Source organism: Haemorhous mexicanus, chromosome Z, assembly GCF_027477595.1.
Source record: "Haemorhous mexicanus isolate bHaeMex1 chromosome Z, bHaeMex1.pri, whole genome shotgun sequence".
Taxonomy (NCBI): Eukaryota; Metazoa; Chordata; class Aves; order Passeriformes; family Fringillidae; genus Haemorhous; species Haemorhous mexicanus.
Window position 1 is genome coordinate 4478035 of NC_082381.1, and position 18266 is coordinate 4496300.

Genomic DNA, 18266 nt, shown 5'->3' on the forward strand with positions numbered 1-18266 from the left:
GCCTCTGCCGAGGCTCAGGCTGCTCCGGCCTCTGCCGGGGCTCTGCTGGGGCTCCGCAAGGCCGGGCCCGCTCGCACCTCACAGGCGCTGCTGACAGCTCTGCGCCACAGGAGACCTTCCCGAGCCCCCTCTCTGATCTTTCTGCTTTCTCACTTGAGTAAGGCTCTCCTTCTGCCAAAGACATTGCATTTAGGGATCCAATTCCAAGTGGCAGGAACCCAAATGCTCTCGAGTCACAGCTCAATGCCTGCATCTGCACAGGGTGTTTGGGCTGCCCCGCTCCTTTGGTTTTTTCCTGCAAATGCCATTGCCCTTTCTGCCTCAACTAGAAATACCAAAGTTAGGCAAAAACCAGCCAGCGGGCCATATTCCAAAGGCAGTATGGTCTGGAGAGAATGAATGAAGACGAGCCTTTTCCATTTACAAACCATACTAAAGAAGCCATTTGTGTGACTTAGCACCAGTAAAAAACAACTAGTAATTCAGAAGGAAGTTTTCTGAAGGGGTCAGAAGGAGAGGAAATCTTCCAAATGAGTTGAAGTTTCAGAAACTTTATTGAATTACTTTATTGAATTAATCCTTATATATAATCCTCTTCTATAATCCTAATCTATAATCCTAATGTACAAAACTCTTCAACAGTCCTACTCTAGAATTCTACTCTGCAATGCTACTGTAAATTGCCTTTGGAGATAACATCTTGACATGAGTGTAACTTTCTCGTCTCCTAATTCTTCTTCCTCTTCTTGACTGAGTTGATCAGTTGTGACAGGATAGATGCTGGCTTGGCTGAAGTCACAAATGGATGCTGTCCATAGGAAAAAAACCAAAAAACCAAAACAACAAAGAACAGTGAACCAGGACTTTCCAAGCTCAGTGCTTCACAGACTCAATCAGGATTCCTCTGGGTCATAAAAAGACCCAGAAAGTAGAACAATGGGACCATCAGCTCTCCAGTTGTCATGTGCAGGACCTTGCCATCACAGGCAAACCTGGCCCAGAATGCCACCCATCTCTTTATTGTGATGGCTTCATCTCTCTGGGATTTTTGCCCTGCCAGTACTCTAGAAATGGTGCTTTCTGTCCCTGGGGTTTCTTCCTCTCAGGATACTCCAATGACTCACGTAGGCCCCTGCCTTTGAAAGACAGGCACTGTGCTGATTTCCACAGGGGGATAGAGCAGCGTCTACCTTTCCATGCCATGCCCCTCCTGTGCTGGATGGCACCTTCCTTCCCAGCAGGGCCAGCCCAGTGGCACTGGGTCCTGCAGTTCCCATTCTGCCAAAACCTGGCAGTGACCCTGGGGCAGTTCCCGTCTGCTTGAGCATGCCAGGCAGCAGATGGGGCTGGGACAAGTCCCTCCCAGCTGTCCCTGTTTGCGTGCCAGAAACCTCTAAGGGTGGGCTGGGGAGAACAAACCAGGGCCCCTCAGAGGCTCAGAGTGAGCCCCCCACAGCCCCTCCTGCCCACAGCCAAATCTCTGACTGCTAGGCCAGGACTGGCTTCCTTGGGTTCCTTCACCATCATTTCATGTCTCCTTACCCTCATTGCTCTACTTCAATTCTTTTGCCGTTAGATAAAACTGAACACCCAACCAAATTACAAAAGAGGGCAACAGAAACAGAGGACAGAGGACCTGTCCTTTCAGGAAATGCAGAGAGAGGTGGAGATATTCAGTTTTATGAAGAACAAGCCCAGGGAGACTTTTTTGCTACTTTCCAAGACTTCAGAGTGTCTTTGAAGAAAGTGGGGGACACCTTTTTTTACAGGTCCAGTTAGAATAGGATGTGGGCGAATATTTTTAAACACAAAGGAGATCTTATCAGAGCAGGTCTAAGGAAGAACTTGTCTACTCAGAGCATGGTGCCACCCTGGCACAGATGTCCCAAGAGCTTGTAGGTGCCCCCTCCCTGGAACCATTCCAGGTCAGGTGGCAAAGGGCTCTGAGCAACCTGATCTCTTTAAAGATGTCCCTGCTCATTGCAAGACACTTGGACCAGAGGACCTTTACAGGACCCTGCCAGCCCAGCCCAGTCTAGGATTCCTCACCATTTTCATTTGTAGAGCACCAAGAGTGGAGGTGAGAAGGAAGGGGGCTCATCTGATGCCTTGGACTTCAGTCGAGGAGGAGCCCATCCCTCAGACCCTGTTTCACCTGCAGCCCCTTCACACTTTACCTGCAGGAGCTCCATGGCAGACCAGCGCTCCTCCTCATCTTTCTGAAGGCAGCAGCTCAGGAAGTCACGCAGCAAAGCTGAGAGGAGCTTGGGATGTCGCAGCTTTGGGGTCCCTACTGTGGCTATAAGGCGTTGAGCCTGCAGAAGAAGGAAACACGAGGCTCGCCCTGCTGCTTTCACATCTCTAGGTGCTCTGCCACATGTCTTTGTTTAACCTCTCTTCTTCAGTGACAGTTTCTGCCCTGGCAGAGACCCAGAGATGACTTTCCTTTACCAACCAAAACCCCAAATCCCGATGCAACCACAGCTTTTCCACCATCCCAAAGATCTTGCCTTGGCAGCTGATTTCATTGACTGACCTAGGTAGTGGGAACTACATCAGCAAAAGCACATTTGCATCTCTGAGGATTCACACCAGCTTGAGAGGCTTTTTGGAAAAGGGACTTTGCTATGATAACTAATTTTCAAGGATTAGTAGATGAAAGGTATCTCTGCAGTGCTTGTTGGTCCCTTAAGCACTCGTGCCATAGAACTCATCAAGCTTTTTGTGTTGTTCTTGAAAACAATATTAATTGGAAGAAAGGAAATCCATCTGTTTATCCCCAGGTAAGGAAACAAACATTTGCAATCTCATATTCAACACAGAGTCATTAAGATGCCTGCGCAAATGTATTGGGATGAAAATGCCTGCTTGGGCACACAGGAGCCACCTGCAGCTCTGTCCCTCAGCAGTCTGAAAAATTCTGCTTCCCATTATGTGGAAAAGAAAAAATTGTCATGGTCAAAAGAAGAAAAGGTGCCATCCCTATGGTCACCCTCTGCTTATTTGGCTCCTCAAGTCAATATATTAATGATTGGCTCATCCCAGAAAGTGCCAGGAAACACTGGCAGGTTTTGGCAGGCTCTCCACATCCCCAGGCTCTGTCTGGGGATGTGGAGAGCTTGGTGACGTGGAGAACTTGGCTTGGGCTAGGAGAGAAACATGGTCTCTCAGTGTTTCAGCAGCACTGCACAAGAAGCAGAAGAGACCCTGTGGCCTTCACACCTTCATGCCCAGGTTTCAGGCATGTTTCCCAGTGAGAAGAAACTGCACCGTGGGTTATGTTCTTCTCTAAAAACCACAGTTTTGGAAACTTTCTTGGATTTGGGTTTCCTTCTTTCACTTCTGGAAAGATAATAGCAATTCTAAGATGCTTGTTTCCTGTTACTGGGGCCATCTCCACAGACAAAAGAAGTGGAACCACTTATAACCCAAAGGCAAGTGTTGCCTGAGAATGGAATTTGTTTGCATGTGGCAAGGCTTGAGTTCCCCCACCTGATGCAACCAAAACTACAGCAGATGCTGATGTGTTGCAGGGACATTCTTAGGAGGGGACCTTGGTGGAAGTAGTTCCAGCAGATGGCAATGGGGTTTTGTCCAATGGCACGCAGGACATGGGGCAGGTGAGAAAGACAGCGGGATCAGAGAGTATTTGCTCCTTACCGAGGCAGGACTTTGGTTGCAGTAAGGAGGTTCTCGTTCTACCATTTCAATTCCCACAATTCCAAAAGACCATATGTCCACTTTGGGGCCATATGGTTGACCTGTCACCACTTCAGGCGCCATCCACCAAGGAGTCCCGGCTAACGTGCACCGTCTATTCTGCTCAGGGGTGAGCTGAGTAGAGAGGCCAAAATCAGCTGAGGAGAAAGCAAAATACTGGTTTGATTTTAATTCTGTGCAATTAGGAAACCAACAAAAGAATTCCCCAGCAGAAGTTTGGCAATGTGCTGCTGAATGTCCTGGCATTGGCGACTTTAAAAAGCGCCCCGTTTTTTCACTGCTTCCAGCAGTGGCTTTTGTTCTTTGGAAGCTTTAGACTTGTAGTTCCCTCCCTCTGGAAGGGACGCTCACAGAGCAACGCCACTCTTGACTGCTGGTTCCTTGTCATACCTCTGTACATGTGTCAACCCTGTCACCAGCTCACAGCGAGTGCCCCTGTACTACCACCAGCTCCATTTCTGGGGAGCTGGCCATCACTCAAAGCAGCCTCACAGCCCCCATCCCTGGAACGCTGCACCTGACCAAGAACATACCGACCTAGCTTGACAGAGCCGTCTGTTCTGAGAAGGATGTTGTCGCTCTTCACATCTCGGTGGATGATGTGGTTCGAGTGAAGAAAATCCAGTCCTCGCAGGCACTGAGAGAGAAAACAGAGAGAGGAGGGCAAAAATTAGTGATGTCATTTCATCACACAGGAAAGGAAACAAAGAATCTAAAAGATTCCCTCTCCAGGGGAAAGGGGAGTAGTGGCAGAACACAGTGTCATTGAGAGGAAGAGCTTGCTGCTCTAGCACTTGAAGAGCAAGACCTTTCTAAGGAAAGGCATGTCAGCTTTTTAAAAGAGCAGCAGCACCTGCTCTAGTAGACTGTCCCCTGCAAACCAGCCAGGATGACTGCTGCTGCAGTGCATGTGCTCAGAAGCAAACAGCATTTTAGCTGCACTCCTTTTTAGCTGAGGACTGAGCAAAACGAGTCTCTCTTTTTTCTTTGCTGTTCGTTTCAAATCCTGCCACGAGCACCTTTGCTGTCACAGGCAAGGAATGCAGTGAAGACAGGCAAAAGTTTAGGAAGATGGAGAACAGCAAATACAAGAGGCAGAGCTAGAGTACAACAGCAGGAAATTAGAGTACAAGAACTGAGTACAGTGAGTGCAGTGGCACTGGCAGGCGTTTCACTTGAGATGCTTTTACTTGCCCATAGCATACCAGCCACACAGAAACAAAGTCTGGCACATGAAATCACTCCAGCTCTGAGCCCCTGTTTCCCAGACAATCCTGCCCAAGCCCTCGGAAGCACAGATGGGATTGCTGACCTCCCGACTGATGGCTGCCATCTGCTCTTCAGACAGGAAGGTCTCACTGATGACATCACTCAGGGCGCCTCCGTCCATGTACTCTAAAACCAGCCAGAGTTCCTCACCCAGAAGATAGCTGAAAGAAGGAAACAAGGGTGTGGAGATGAACATGCATGGCTACATTGATTTTTTACTTCCGGGTTTCTTGTTTCCAGGTCCCTTTGGGACTAGGACAGAATCAAAGGAATAGACATTCCCTCTCAGCTGTGCATTGTTTACAATCTGTGCAGTCTGGAGGAGAAAGGCACTGCTGTGAAAAAGGAGATGTCTTAGATGGGCAGCAAGTGAAAAGTGCAGTTTAGTAACAGCCCAGATAAAAAGCCTTTCACACCTGGTGTTTCTGGAAATAAGCACGTAGTCTTCCTGGCATGCATGACAATGGCAAAGAGGGGCAATGATCTAAGGGAAATCCACTTTAGGATGGTTCATTAGCATTTAAGAAACTTTAAAAAATCAATCCCAAAAAATGGGAAGGCAGCGAATTTTGAGGATACTGACTTAAGAAGATACAGCTGATCCAGGTTCTGAATAATTTTGGAATAATTTTCAAGCGTTCCAGGGAAAACTCATGCAAACAAGATGCACTCTCTTCTAATCCATTGGAGATGAATAGAGAAATATTAATAAGTAATAATGAACAGCTCTACTTCCTGCCACTGACCAAAGTGGGTTTTTAACCTCTCATGTTTGCTGTATGTAAATGCACATCCATGGGATAAGACCATGACCTCTCACCTGTCTAAATAATTCACAACACTGGGACTCCTATTCCTCTTCATGATCATGATTTCATTAACTGTTAGTTGCTTCCTCTGCAGTCCTTGAAGATTTATTTTCTTTATGGCCACCTAAAATGACATTGAAAATCAGTAACCTGAGAAGCTGGTGGCACGAGACCACAACACACATGGAGCAAGTGATTTTGCAATGACACAGCTGAGCTGTGCCAAACTGCCTTGTGATTAGGCACTGCAGTAATTAGGAGCTGACATTCCAACAGCCCATTTCTCTGCTTCCTTGGGGGCAGTTCCAGAACACATGGGGCCACTGACATCTTGCCTTGTCCACTTGGAAACAGTGGTGTCTCAGCTATCACCCCCAAACCTCTGACCATACTCTCTGCTGCTTTGTATGGGATTCAGAAGAAGTAATCTATGCCTTAATACTCGGTGGATACATCTTGGGCTGTGGGCAGGGCTTAGGGCTTTTAGGGACACCTTGCAGATCTCTCCCTACGTGCAGTTCCCAAGTGCACACTGCAGGTGGCTAAGGAACTCCCAGTAACTTTCAGATGTATTTGCTGGCAGCCAGAAATGAGAATTCAGGACTCTGAAGCTGTAGCCCCAAAGAGCAGGGAGGTGCTCTAAGGCACCACCTTTATTTTGGCAACGAAGAGCGAGTGAGCGCCTCCTTCTCTGAAAGGAACCGCTGCCCTCCGTGCCTTTCTTCGGCAGCTGAGGAGGACAAAGTCCCAAACGTATTTCATGGGCTGGCACCAGTCTGTGCTTCTTGTGCCTTTTCAGCACAGCTCTACCCAAAGCTCCAGCCACAGCTCCCACCCCCCAGAGGGGAAGGCCCTCAAGAGCATCAGAGTCTGCAGGGGCTGTTGACATTTACCTCTCCTCCTGTGGCATTGTTGAGTGCTCTAACCACATGACCAAAACTCCTAGCAATGAAACAGAAGCAGAGAAAGGAGAAGCTGTTTAGCTCCTAGAGTGAAAGTTAGCCCATTTAGGAGATCTCTGCTGTAAATACCTAAAAGCTGCAGGATGCAGGAGGGCTCTGCCAGAAGGCAGATGATGTATGTTCTTCTCAAGTGCATGGGCACTGGGCCTGTTCATGAAGCGCTGGGGTTCAACTTCTAAAGGGAGTTTATTCTTTCCTCTTGCGTTTCACTTTCTAAATGGTGGGTTCCTATCCTGACCATAGAGTGTTTCCTTCCACAAACCAGGGGAAAGAAATGTTCCTGGGAACTGTTATCTCACAGCTTTGATAGGGGGTAGGTTGCTCTTTCTGGCAAGCAAGTTTCTTCTTTTTTCATTAGTGGGGCAGTATGATTTTGAGACATACAAAAATGCTAAAGAAATTAACACAGAGCTGTCCCACACTTGAGAGACAAGGATATCTTCCAGGTCCTGTTCCTTGATGCAGGCAAGACCTCGGCAGCATGGAGGTGTGTCTGACAATGCCTTCTGAGCACACACACAAATTCGGAGCAGCACCGAGAGATGGGAGAATCTGTCCCCAGTGTGTGAACATGTTTGCAGCTGGCCTGACTTCACGCTGGATAGACATTCCACCAGAAAAACACCTGGCCCATGGTTGTGCAGGAGTAACTGCGGTTGGACTCACCCACTGCCAATATGTTCCTTTTCAGTGTAGTTCATTGCAGGATTTTCCGTATTCACCATTCTCCCTGAGGGAAACAAAATGCAAGATGCTGACTTTAAAGCAGAGATCCCAGCTTCCAGGAGATACAAAGGGCAGCCCCACTGTCTGGTGCTCTGAGCCCTTTGTGGTCAGCTGGGTAACAAAATCCAACGTCAATAGGACAGGCAGCCCTGCAGTGCAGACGGCTGGCACAGAGACTGATTTTGTACAATCCTTTGAAGAGTTCTCTTGACAGGAAACAAAGCACAGGGAGATGCATTTCCAGGAGAGAAGGACATCTTCTCCACCTTTCAGCAGTTTGCCAAAAGAATTCCTTTCCATTTGTAAACCAGAGCAGCTCATGCTATTACCAATCCCAACAAGGCTTTCAGCATCAGGACCCTCACCTGTTTATGAGCAGGCTGAGCTCAAAGGCGCCCCTCTCCCAGCTAAGGAAGGCTCCAGCCTCTGCAGTCCCACCAGCCCTCCGGGAGAGGGCAGCCAGCACAACAAGTCTGGCAAAGCCCAAGCATGAGCACTGACAAGCAGTGAGAAGAAGCCACAGCCAGCCTGAGCCCCATACAAGTTGTTGCCCCCATTCAGGACACAACAGGATGGGCTTTGAGATCAGCCACACTGAGGTGCAGATCAATGCCCTTTTTGTCCCAACAGGTGATGGTAGACACAGAATCCACGGGGCTCTGGTCTCAGCCCCACCAGGTCTTATCTGAGAGCACAGCACTGGCAGCTCTTACGGGCAAGAAGCAGACTCATTGGGTTGTGCTGCAGAATCACAAAGGACTTGATGTGTTTTCTCAGAGACTGATCTGAGCAGGGCTTTGGCCAATGGGTAGGATTGCAACAGTCATGGGAAAGAGTGGGTATCAGGTATGACAAAGTGCCATGGATCTGAGGACTATACCGTGGGTGGGCTGGAGGCTCTCTCCTGAGAAATGCCTCCAGTTAATCTGATCACATCACTTAGATGTGTCTCTTGGACACATCTTGATAAGCATAAAACTAGAAGAATAAATACAGGTTGTTATAAAAGTGTCTGTTTTTTTCTTTGGGGGCACATGGAAAACACCTCCTGCTCTCTATTTGTCCTGTAACCTGATGTTCTTTCAAAAGTAGTTCTTATTGACAAAAATACAGCATTCTCATGAAAATAAACTGCAGATGTAGTAGTGGTAACAGTAAGTCACAAAATAGGCATCAACAAGATGTGGGGAAGAAGGGCTCCTTCAGGATGGAGAAAAACCAACTCCAGCAAAAAAACCCACAAGTCAACAACAAAAAACCCCAAAACACCACAAAAAAACCTCACAAAAACAAAAAACAAAAGGCTCCCACAAAAAACAACACAAAAACACCCCACCAAAAAAAAAAAAACCCAGCCAAAAAGACAAAAATCCAAAACCAGTCAATTTCTGTGAGGTTTTTTTGCTCTGATGACTGGTTGGAAGTCAGGAGTCTAAGGAGGATTTAGGAAGCTGAAAATTCCATTCAGTTTGGCCACTAACAGACAGGAATTGCCTGGATTATTTGCTAGGTCACAGCCTTCTGCTGATCCAAGAACAATCCCTGCTTCAGCCTTTAGCAGAGAGGGAAGCTCAGACAAACCCAAGCCAGTCCCAGGTGCCCTCAGAGGCAGCAGGAACACCCAGAGCGCTCTCTCGCTGCCTCGGAGCACAGCACTTCCTCTGGGGAGTCCTAAATGGCCCTGTGACACCAAACTCAGGAGGAGCATTCGGTACAGCTGTGCTGACACCTGCACACAACACACTGTCCCTCAGACAAGAAACACACCAGACGTACCCAGCATCTCCAGGTACCCCTTCTCAGTCTGCTGTTTTGGAGAGACGAAGGAACTGCCCGAGCTCGAGTTCCCAGGTTTGACAGAAGGGCTTCCTCGAGGTAATGCTGATGCGGCAGCAGGTTCAGAGCCCATGATGTGCTGGTCCTGTAGCAATTCTGGTGGGCACTGTTCCTGTGCCTCATGCCAAACTTGGGGCCCTTCATTGCCAGACATTCGCTGGAAGTCTTTGCAGGCTGCCCGGTGAGGTGTCAACACTTGCACCTCAAATCAAACAGAACAAAGCAGTCAGAGACTACAGCTTGTCCCTGTCAGCCAGGAGTCACCGACTGTGAGGAAAGGGAAAGAACAGATTGACAGGGGATACAGACAGCTTGCTTCAATCCTCCATCTGGGTCACCATGTTCCCCTGTAAAAACACCTCAAGAAACAAGGAGAGCAGAACAGGCAAGCAGGAATCAATTTAGATGACTGCTGGCCAAAAGGCCAAAGGACAAGTCCAACCATCCAGGGCAGCAGTGGGGATTCAACACACCAGGAAATGTCCTTCAGAGTGACTGTAATACACACGACAGCAGGATGGCACTCAGAGGCATCACCCCACTCCCTGCTGCTCTGTACTAGAAAGGCAAGAAGGGCAGAAACCACCGGTTTGGTGACTGCAGTGGCTATCCCTCTTTCACTCACTTGCTTTTGTAGAGACTGAGAGAGGCGATTAGCTTTATCTCTGATGATTTTAATTTCTTCCTCCAGCCTCTTCTCCCTTACCTTGTTGCTAGCCTCCGAATCCTGCAGCTCTGCCTGCACATGGTCCTTGTTAGTCAGTAAACAAGAAGGGAGAGGATGTTTCATGAGTGGAGTGGCTGCCACTCTTTCACTCACCTGGTTCTGTTGATCGCCCCTCTGCTGATTGAGATTCTCCTCTTGAACTCTTCTCATGTCATCCTTGTTCTTTCTCTTCAATGCCATGATGTCACTCTGAGCTTCGGGCAGCTCTGCTTGTGGCTCTGCCTTGATGTTCTGTACACACAAGTGCAGAGCAAGTGACTGGGAGCTGCCATCAAGCTCAGCTTTCTCCTCTTGCAGCCTCAAAATCACATTTATTCAGCCACTTCTTTCTGCTTCCCTACCCACATCTGTTTCCAATGTAACCCTCCTGTCCCAGTGCTGTTCTCTGCAGATTCCAAGGCTCTGTGCTTCCAGTGCCTGTGGGACTCCTGGCCTCCTCAGTCCCAAGAGCTCCGTTTTATGCCCCTCTTCCTGCCCTTCCTGCTGTCACTTGGCCAGTCAGGCTTACCTGGCCATTCTCCTCTGGCTCTTCCACCTGCTGCCTGTGCTGCTCTTCCTGCTCTCGGGCTGGGAACAGCTCTCCCTGAGACGGGCGTGGCATCTCTGATGAAGCAGTTTGCTCCTGCTCTTTCTCTAGAAGGGCCTGCACAGAAAGCAAGAGAAGATGGGTTTCAACTTTCCATACAACCTTTGTGGGCCAAGACTCAAGGACTGATGGGCTCTCACGTTCCCAAAGCACTGTGCTGCTCTACTGGGTCATTCTCTGCCCGTGGGGAAGCACAGATTCCAAAGTGACCTTGGCCCTACATTTAGAGGCCACCTGGGACAGAAGCTCCAACAGCCTCTCAGGCAGCTGACAGGGAAGGTGTGGCATTACTCAAGGGTCTGGTGAGGGCCTCCCTCTTCTTCTGCCATGTCCTGTTTGTCTTTCAGTAGTGACTGTCAGCCCGCCCTGTTGCACAGCTCCATCCTGGCTCTGCAGGTGGTTTCCTGTGTGAGCTCACCCCTTGTGAGACACACTTCTGGAGTTCATGCTCTTTTCAGGCCTGCACCAGCATTCCTGCCTTTCTGACATCTACACTCTTGTTAGAAAACCTGGTCATTCACAAGATGAGGATGCATGCACAGATCTCTGATGGAGGTCAGAGAGCCTCGATGGCCACCTCAGTATATGGAAGAGAACCAAGGTGTTTCTTCTCCCTCTGCTGTCAACTGAGAATTCTGACCAGCAGTAAAAGAGACTCTGCTAAGGCCCCATTAACGAATGCACTTACACAGCCCTGGGGAGGCCAGTGAAGGAAACCATGTGTCATGTAATGCATGGCATGTATGACCAGAGTCACTGAACACCAGCTAAACGTGGAATTGTTCCACCTCTCTAGGACAGGCAGCAATCTAAAAAGTTAACTGGAGACTTCAGGGCAGAAGAGGCCAGAGGAGGAAAACAACTCTGAGGGGGGAAAAAAACATCCTATCTGGAGGGGGAAACATCTCTGCCTGCTCAGAATTGGTGGAGGGAATGTGTCTCTAATTCTCTCCTGAAAGGGATGCTTTAGGTGACCTTTGCACCTCCAACTGCCTTGGACCAGAGCCGGGAAGATTCAATTATGTAAATGTTACATAGATAGATAGATAGATAGATAGATAGATAGATAGATAGATAGATAGACAGACAGATCTCTATACTATAATCTCTATTTTCTGACCTCTCTGTTGCTACACACATCAAAACTTGGTAGCCAGTGCCCCGCTCAGCAGCAATCCTGAGATTGCTCTCCAGTTGCTCAATAAAGCACACTCTTGGGGAATCTGGAGTGTGCAGGTCCTTATGGAAAGTGATCAGACCCAGAGCATTGCACTGGGAAATGCACTCTTTGTGCATCTGTGCTTGAGCAAGTTCTTCTCTTGGACTCGACAATACTGATGGTGCTAAAGTGGCTGGAAGCAATAAAAAGAAATAAAGGCCAGCCCCTACCAGCTCCTCTGATCTCTGAGGAGCAGCTGGAATGCAAGGGCATTGATCTCCTGCTCAATTCCCAAAGAAAACACACATTGATTTCCTTGTCTACAGAAAGTCACAGGCACTCTTAAGTTCAAAGTGATGCTGGCAGGCCTGGAGCCACAAAAGCTTCTTCTGCACCAACATCCCTGTACCAAACGGTGTGTTCTCATGCAAAAATATACTGCATTCACGAGAAGTGACACTTTGGAATAAAAAATTGTAGCAGTCCGAGTACTGTAAAAAGGCAGGAAATAAAGAGGAAAAGCAGTTTAGTTGGGAGAAAAAGAAAATGAACAAGACACTTCCTCTAGGCAAAGCAAAAAAATCACAATAAAAAAAGGAGAAGAAAGCCAATTCCAAAAGTAGGTAAAATATTGCATGCACAGAGGAGATACTGAAGGTCCCTCACAAGGTTTCAGTGGTTAAGGCTAAAGCTCCCTCAGCTCCTCACTGGCCTTGTGCTCCACTAACTTAGCCAGATCCTGTGGCCTTCTCTGCAAACTCTCCTGCCCCTCAAACACTTTCTGCTTCCCAGGGGCCCACAGCTGCACACAGCACTCCACCTGTGGCCACAGCGCTTCCAAGCACAGGGCGATGCTCACTGCCCTGCTCCTGCTGCCCCACTGCTGCTGACACAGGCCATGATGCCCTTGGCCTTCTTGGCCACTGGGCCACAGTCTGCTTCATCTGCAGCTTCTCCAGACCTGCAGCAATCCTGCCTCCTTCTGACCCACACAGCTCCTTATCTAAAAAGTTGCTTGTTTGACTTCAAGTACACCAGCCACCATTTCAAGATGGCCTTCCTCTTCTGAGCAACACAAGACAGCCGTCAAGGACTTGCAGCTTCACCCCCACTGCAGGCTCCAAGGCACTTGCCAAAGCTGCAGACTTCCGGGAAAAATGGATCAACAGAAACTTGCCCCTTCTGCTGTTTGCCTCACAAGGAGGCTTCGACACTGCGCGGTTCCTTTCTTTGGCCACACACATGACAAGATCGGCTCCCCACAGCTTCATGGACAGCACAATCATCTCCATGCAGCTTAGCAAAAGCCAAAAGGCAGCTGGGCCAACAGAGACTCTATACGTGAGGAACGACTCAAGAAAACTGCAGAACACTTCCACAAGCCAAAGACACCTTTCCAAAAGGGGAAAACAAACCAACAGAGCCTTTTGACCTCCAGCACTACCACATGTGTCCATGGCCATAACACCGCAGAAGCCCAGAGATGGAGCTTCTCTGAGCCAAACAGCCAGAAGCTCAGCTGCAACCCCGGGCTCTTCAGTGCCCCAGCATTACAGCTCATAGGCCAATTTCTTGCTGTCACTGCCTTCAGGAAATGCCTACATCCTGCAGGACTCCAGCAGTCAGCATCCTCAGTCAGCAACAGCAACTGCTGGCTGCTCAGAAACTTGCACCTCTGCTTTGCTCTAAAGACAGCATCACAGAATGGGCACTTACTCTCTTGGAATGAACAGCCTGTGGTGTGACCACAGCTGGACGCTTCCATTTGACTTGCTCAACTTCCTCATCTTTGGCTTCTTCTCCAGGAGCAGAGGGAGGCAGGGGAGAGATGGTTCTTGGTCTTGTAACCTGTGGCAAGAGAGAAGCATGACGGACAGGCTATTACCCATCAATTATAACCCCACTTCTCCTTAGATCTATAACCACATCTGCTAAAAGGAAATCATCAGCTTTGTCGGCAATGTCATTCTAAGTCACTCCAACCAGATTGAAATGGGCCAATTCAACAGAATAGAATATGGCTATGTATTTGATATTCTTTCCTGGCTCTTTTAATGAGCAACATTGTCTCTGCAAATGCAGATTTTACTTCTTGAAAGCTCTAAAATAGAAAAGAAGAAACGAGCCAGCAAGACCTTTGCAACTCCTGCTGACACAATGAAAACCAGAAAGGGTTCAGAATCCCTTTCATTGCATGATAAGAGCCAGAAAAGTAGTACAGAGGCATCTTTGCTGGCTGGAAAAAGAGAAAATGAAGAGGGCTTCTCCTCCTAGGAAACCAACCAACAATAAGATCAAAGTGTCAGCTTTGCCTGTGTCTAAAACACTTGGATGCGGGAAGGGAATTTTGGCAGGGGAACAGCCCTTGTGGTGAGCACTGTCATGTAGGCATCTAAGGAAGTCTTCTTGAAGGTCCTTCATGAGCCTCCCCTTGTCCAGGGTAAAGCTTCTCCAGCACCTCCTCACTGGCCTTGTGCTCCACACCCCAGCCCAGCTCCCGTGGAATTCTCTGCATACACTTCAGCCCCTAATCACTTTCTGCTTCCCAGGAGCCCACAGCTGCACACAGCATTCCAGCTGTGGCTGCAGAGGTGCCCAGCACAGGGCGACGCTCACTGCCCTGCTCCTGCTGCCCCACTGCTGCTGACACAGGCCATGATGACCTTGGCCTTCTTGGCCACCGGGCCACAGTCGGCCTCATCCTAAGGTGACCTGCAACAGCAGCACCCCTGCCTCCTTTTGACCCACACAGCTCCCCATCAACAATGTTGCTTGTTTGACTTCAAATACAGCATCCACCATTTCAAGATGGCCTTCCTCTTCTGAGCAACACAAGACAGCAGTCAAGGACTTGCAGCTTCACCCCCACTGCTGGCTCCAGTGCAATTGCCAAAGCTGCAGACTTCTGGGCAAAACGGATCAACAGAAAGTTGCCCCTTCTGCTGTTTGCCTCACAAGGAGGCTTCGACACTGCGCGGTTCCTTTCTTTGGCCACCTGAGACAAGAATGGCTCCCCACAGCATCATGGACAGCACAATCATCTCCATGCAGCTTAGCAAAAGCCAAAAGACAGCTGGGCCAACAGACACTCTACAAGTGAGGAACGACTCAAGAAAACCTAAAAACATTTCCACAAGCCAAAGACACCTTTCCAAAAAGGGAAAACAAACCAAAAGAGCCCTTTGAGCTCCAGCACTACAACTTGGCCCTTGGCCATAACATCGCAGAAGCCCAGAGATGGAGCTTTCCTGAGCAAAGCAGCCAGAAGCTCAGCTGCCGCCCCAAGATCTTCAGTGCCCCACCCAGCATGACAGGTCAAAGGCCAATTTCTTGCTGTCACTGCCTACAGGAAATGATTATATCATACAGGACTCCAGCATTCAGCATCCTCAGCCAGCAACAGCAAGTGCTGGATGCTCAGAAACTTGCACCTCTGCCTTGTACTAAAGACAGCACCACACACAATAGGCACTTACTCTCTTGGAACGAGCAGGCGGTGATGTGACCACAGCTGCACGCTTCAGTTTTTCTTGCTCATCTTCCTCCTCCTTGGCTTCTTCAGCAATTGGAGGGAGAGCCAGAGGAAAGACAGCTCTTGGTCTTGTCACCTGTGGCAAGAGGGAATCATAGGGATAAGCCATTACCTAGGGCTTATAACTTGATTCCCCCTCACATCTACAGCCACATCTGCTAAGAAGAACTCATCAACTTTGTTGGTAATGGCATCCTAAGTTACTCCCAGACTGAAACGGGCCAATTCAACAGATCATTATATATTGCTAAGAATTCATTACTCCTCCCTGTCTGCTTTCAGTGAGCAACGTTGTTTGTGCAAAATGCAGCTTTTTATTTCGTGAAAGCTCTGTAATGGAAAAGTAGGAAAGATCCAGCAAGGCTTTTGCAACTGCTGTGGCAGACATGGAAAACCAGAAAGGGTTCAGAATCCCTTTCATTGCATGATATAAGACGGAAAATAGTGCAGAAGCTTCCATGCTTGCTGGAAAACTCGAAAATGAACAGGGCTTCTCCTCCTAGGAAACCAACAAAATCCAAGATGAAAGTGTAATCTCTGCATGTCTCTTAAACACTTGGATGCAGAGAGCAGACATTTGGAAAGGGAAACAGCCCTTGTGGTGAGCAGTCTCATGAAGGCATCTAAGGGAGCCTGTTATATAGTCCCTCATGAGCCTGCCTTTGTCCAGGCTAAAGTTCACTGACCACCTCCTCGCTGGCCTTGTGCTCCACTAACTTAGCCAGATCCTGTGGCCTTCTCTGCACACGCAGCAGCCCCTAATCACTTTCTGCTTCCCAGGGGCCCACAGATGCACACAGCACTCCACCTGTGGCCGCAGTGCTGCCCAGCACAGGGCGATGCTCACTGCCCTGCTAATGCTGCCCCCACTGCTGCTGACACAGGCCACGATGCCCTTGGCCTTCTTGGCCACCGGGCCACAGTCTGCTTCATCTGCAGCTTCTCCAGACCTGCAGCAACCCTGCCTCCTTCGGACCGACACAGCTCCCCATCCACAAAGTTGCTTGTTTGACTTCAAGTACACCAGCCACCATTTCAAGATGGCCTTCCTCTTTTGAGCAACACAAGACAGCTGTCAAGGACTTGCAGCTTCACCCCCACTGCGGGTACTAATGCAATTGCCAAAGCCGCAGACTTCTGGGCAAAACGGATCAACAGATACTTGCCCCTTTTGCTGTTTGCCTCACAAGGAGGCTTCGACACTGCGCGGTTTTTTTCTTTGGCCACATGCAACAAGAAAGGCCTGCCACAGCTTCATGGACTATACAAACATCTCCTTGCAGCTTATTGAAGCCAAAAGTCAGCTGGGACAAAAGAGACTATACGTGAGGAAGGACTCAAGAAAACTGCAGAACAATTCCACAAGCCAAAGACACCTTTCCAAAAGGGGAAAACAAACCAACAGAGCCTTTTGACCTCCAGCATTACCACATGCGCCCTTGTCCGTCACACTGCAGAAGCCCAGAGAAGCAGAGTCCTTAAGCCAAACAGCCAGATGCTCAGCCGCAGACCCCAGCTCATCAGTGCCCCAGCATGACAGGTCAAAGGCCAATTTCTTGCTGTCACTGCCTACAGGAAATGACTACATCCTGCAGGACTCCAGCACTCAGCATGCTCAGCCAGCAACCGCAAGTGCTGGCTGCTCAGAAACTTGCACCTCAGCAGCCCAGAATGGGCACTTACTCTTTTGGTATGAGCAGGCGGCCATTTGACCACAGCTGGACGTTTTCGTTTTTCTTGCTCATCTTCCTCCTCCTTGGCTTCTTCAGCAATTGGAGGGAGAGCCAGAGGATAGAGGACTCTTGGCCTTGGCACCTGTGGCAAGAGGTGGATCATGGATAAGCTGTTACCTAGGGCGTATAATTTCATTTCCTATCGCATCTACAGCAACAGCACCTAAGGAGAACTCATGAACTTTGTTGGCAATGGCATTCAAAGTCACTTCAACCAGATTGAAATGGGCCAGGTCAACAGATCTTTACATTGCTAAAAAATCTGCTAGAAGCAAGCAACGTTGTCTATGCAAAACACAGCTTTTAGGTCTAGAAAGATATCAAATGGAAAAGTAGGAAAGAGACAGCAAGGCTTTTGAGACTGCTGCAGCAGACATGGAAAACCAGAAAGTGTTCAGAATCCCTTTCATTGCATGATAAGAGCCGGAAAATAGTGCAGAAGCATCCATGATTTCTGGAAAACTAGAAAATGAACAATGCATTTCCTCTTAGGAAACCAACAAACAAATAGATGGAAGTGTCATCGCTGCCTGTGTCTAAAACACTTGGATGCAGAGAGTGGATGATGTGAAGAGAAAGAGCCCTTGTGGTGAGCACTGTCATGTAGGCATCTAAGGAATTCTGCTTGAAGGTCCTTTATGTGCCTCCCCTTGTCCAATCTAAAGCTCCCTCAGTCCCTCAGCACCTCCTCACTGGCCTTGTGCTCCACACCCAGGCCCAGCTCCCGTGGCCTACTCAGCACACGCACCAGCCCCTCAAACACTTCCTGCTTCCCAGGGGCCACAGCTGCACACGGCATTCCAGCTGTGGCCGCAGTGGTGCCAGGCACAGAGCGACGCTCACTGCCCTGCTCCTGCTGCCCCACTGCTATTGACACAGGCCACAATGCCCTTGGCCTTCTTGGCCACCAGGCCACGGTCTGCCTCATCTGCAGCTTCTCCTGACCTGAAGCACCCCTGCCTCCTTTTGACCCACACAGCTCCCCATCCACAACGTTGCTTGTTTGACTTCAAATACAGCATCCACCATTTCAAGATGGCCTTCCTCTTCTGAGCAACACAAGACAGCTGTCAAGGACTTGCAGCTTCACCCCCACTGCAGGTACCAATGCAATTGCCAAAGCTGCAGACTTCAGCCCAAAAGTGATCAACAGAAACTTGCCCCTTCTGCTGTTTGCCTCACAAGGAGGCTTCGACACTGTGCGGTT

At 49.0% G+C, this 18266-nt stretch overlaps 1 protein-coding gene across 1 annotated transcript; it reads right to left on the bottom strand.

Annotated features, from left to right (window-relative positions):
• Positions 1–727: 727 nt before the first annotated feature.
• Positions 728–15435, bottom strand: LOC132342058 (serine/threonine-protein kinase PAK 1-like). Its single transcript, XM_059874249.1, has 10 exons — positions 15403–15435; positions 13511–13642; positions 10558–10692; positions 9948–10280; positions 5810–5922; positions 5033–5150; positions 4258–4357; positions 3661–3857; positions 2178–2315; positions 728–808 (listed from the first exon to the last, which is right to left on the bottom strand). The coding sequence occupies exons 1-10, from the start codon at positions 15433–15435 to the stop codon at positions 728–730; spliced, it is 1380 nt and encodes a 459-aa protein (XP_059730232.1).
• Between the last annotated feature and the right edge of the window lie 2831 nt (positions 15436–18266).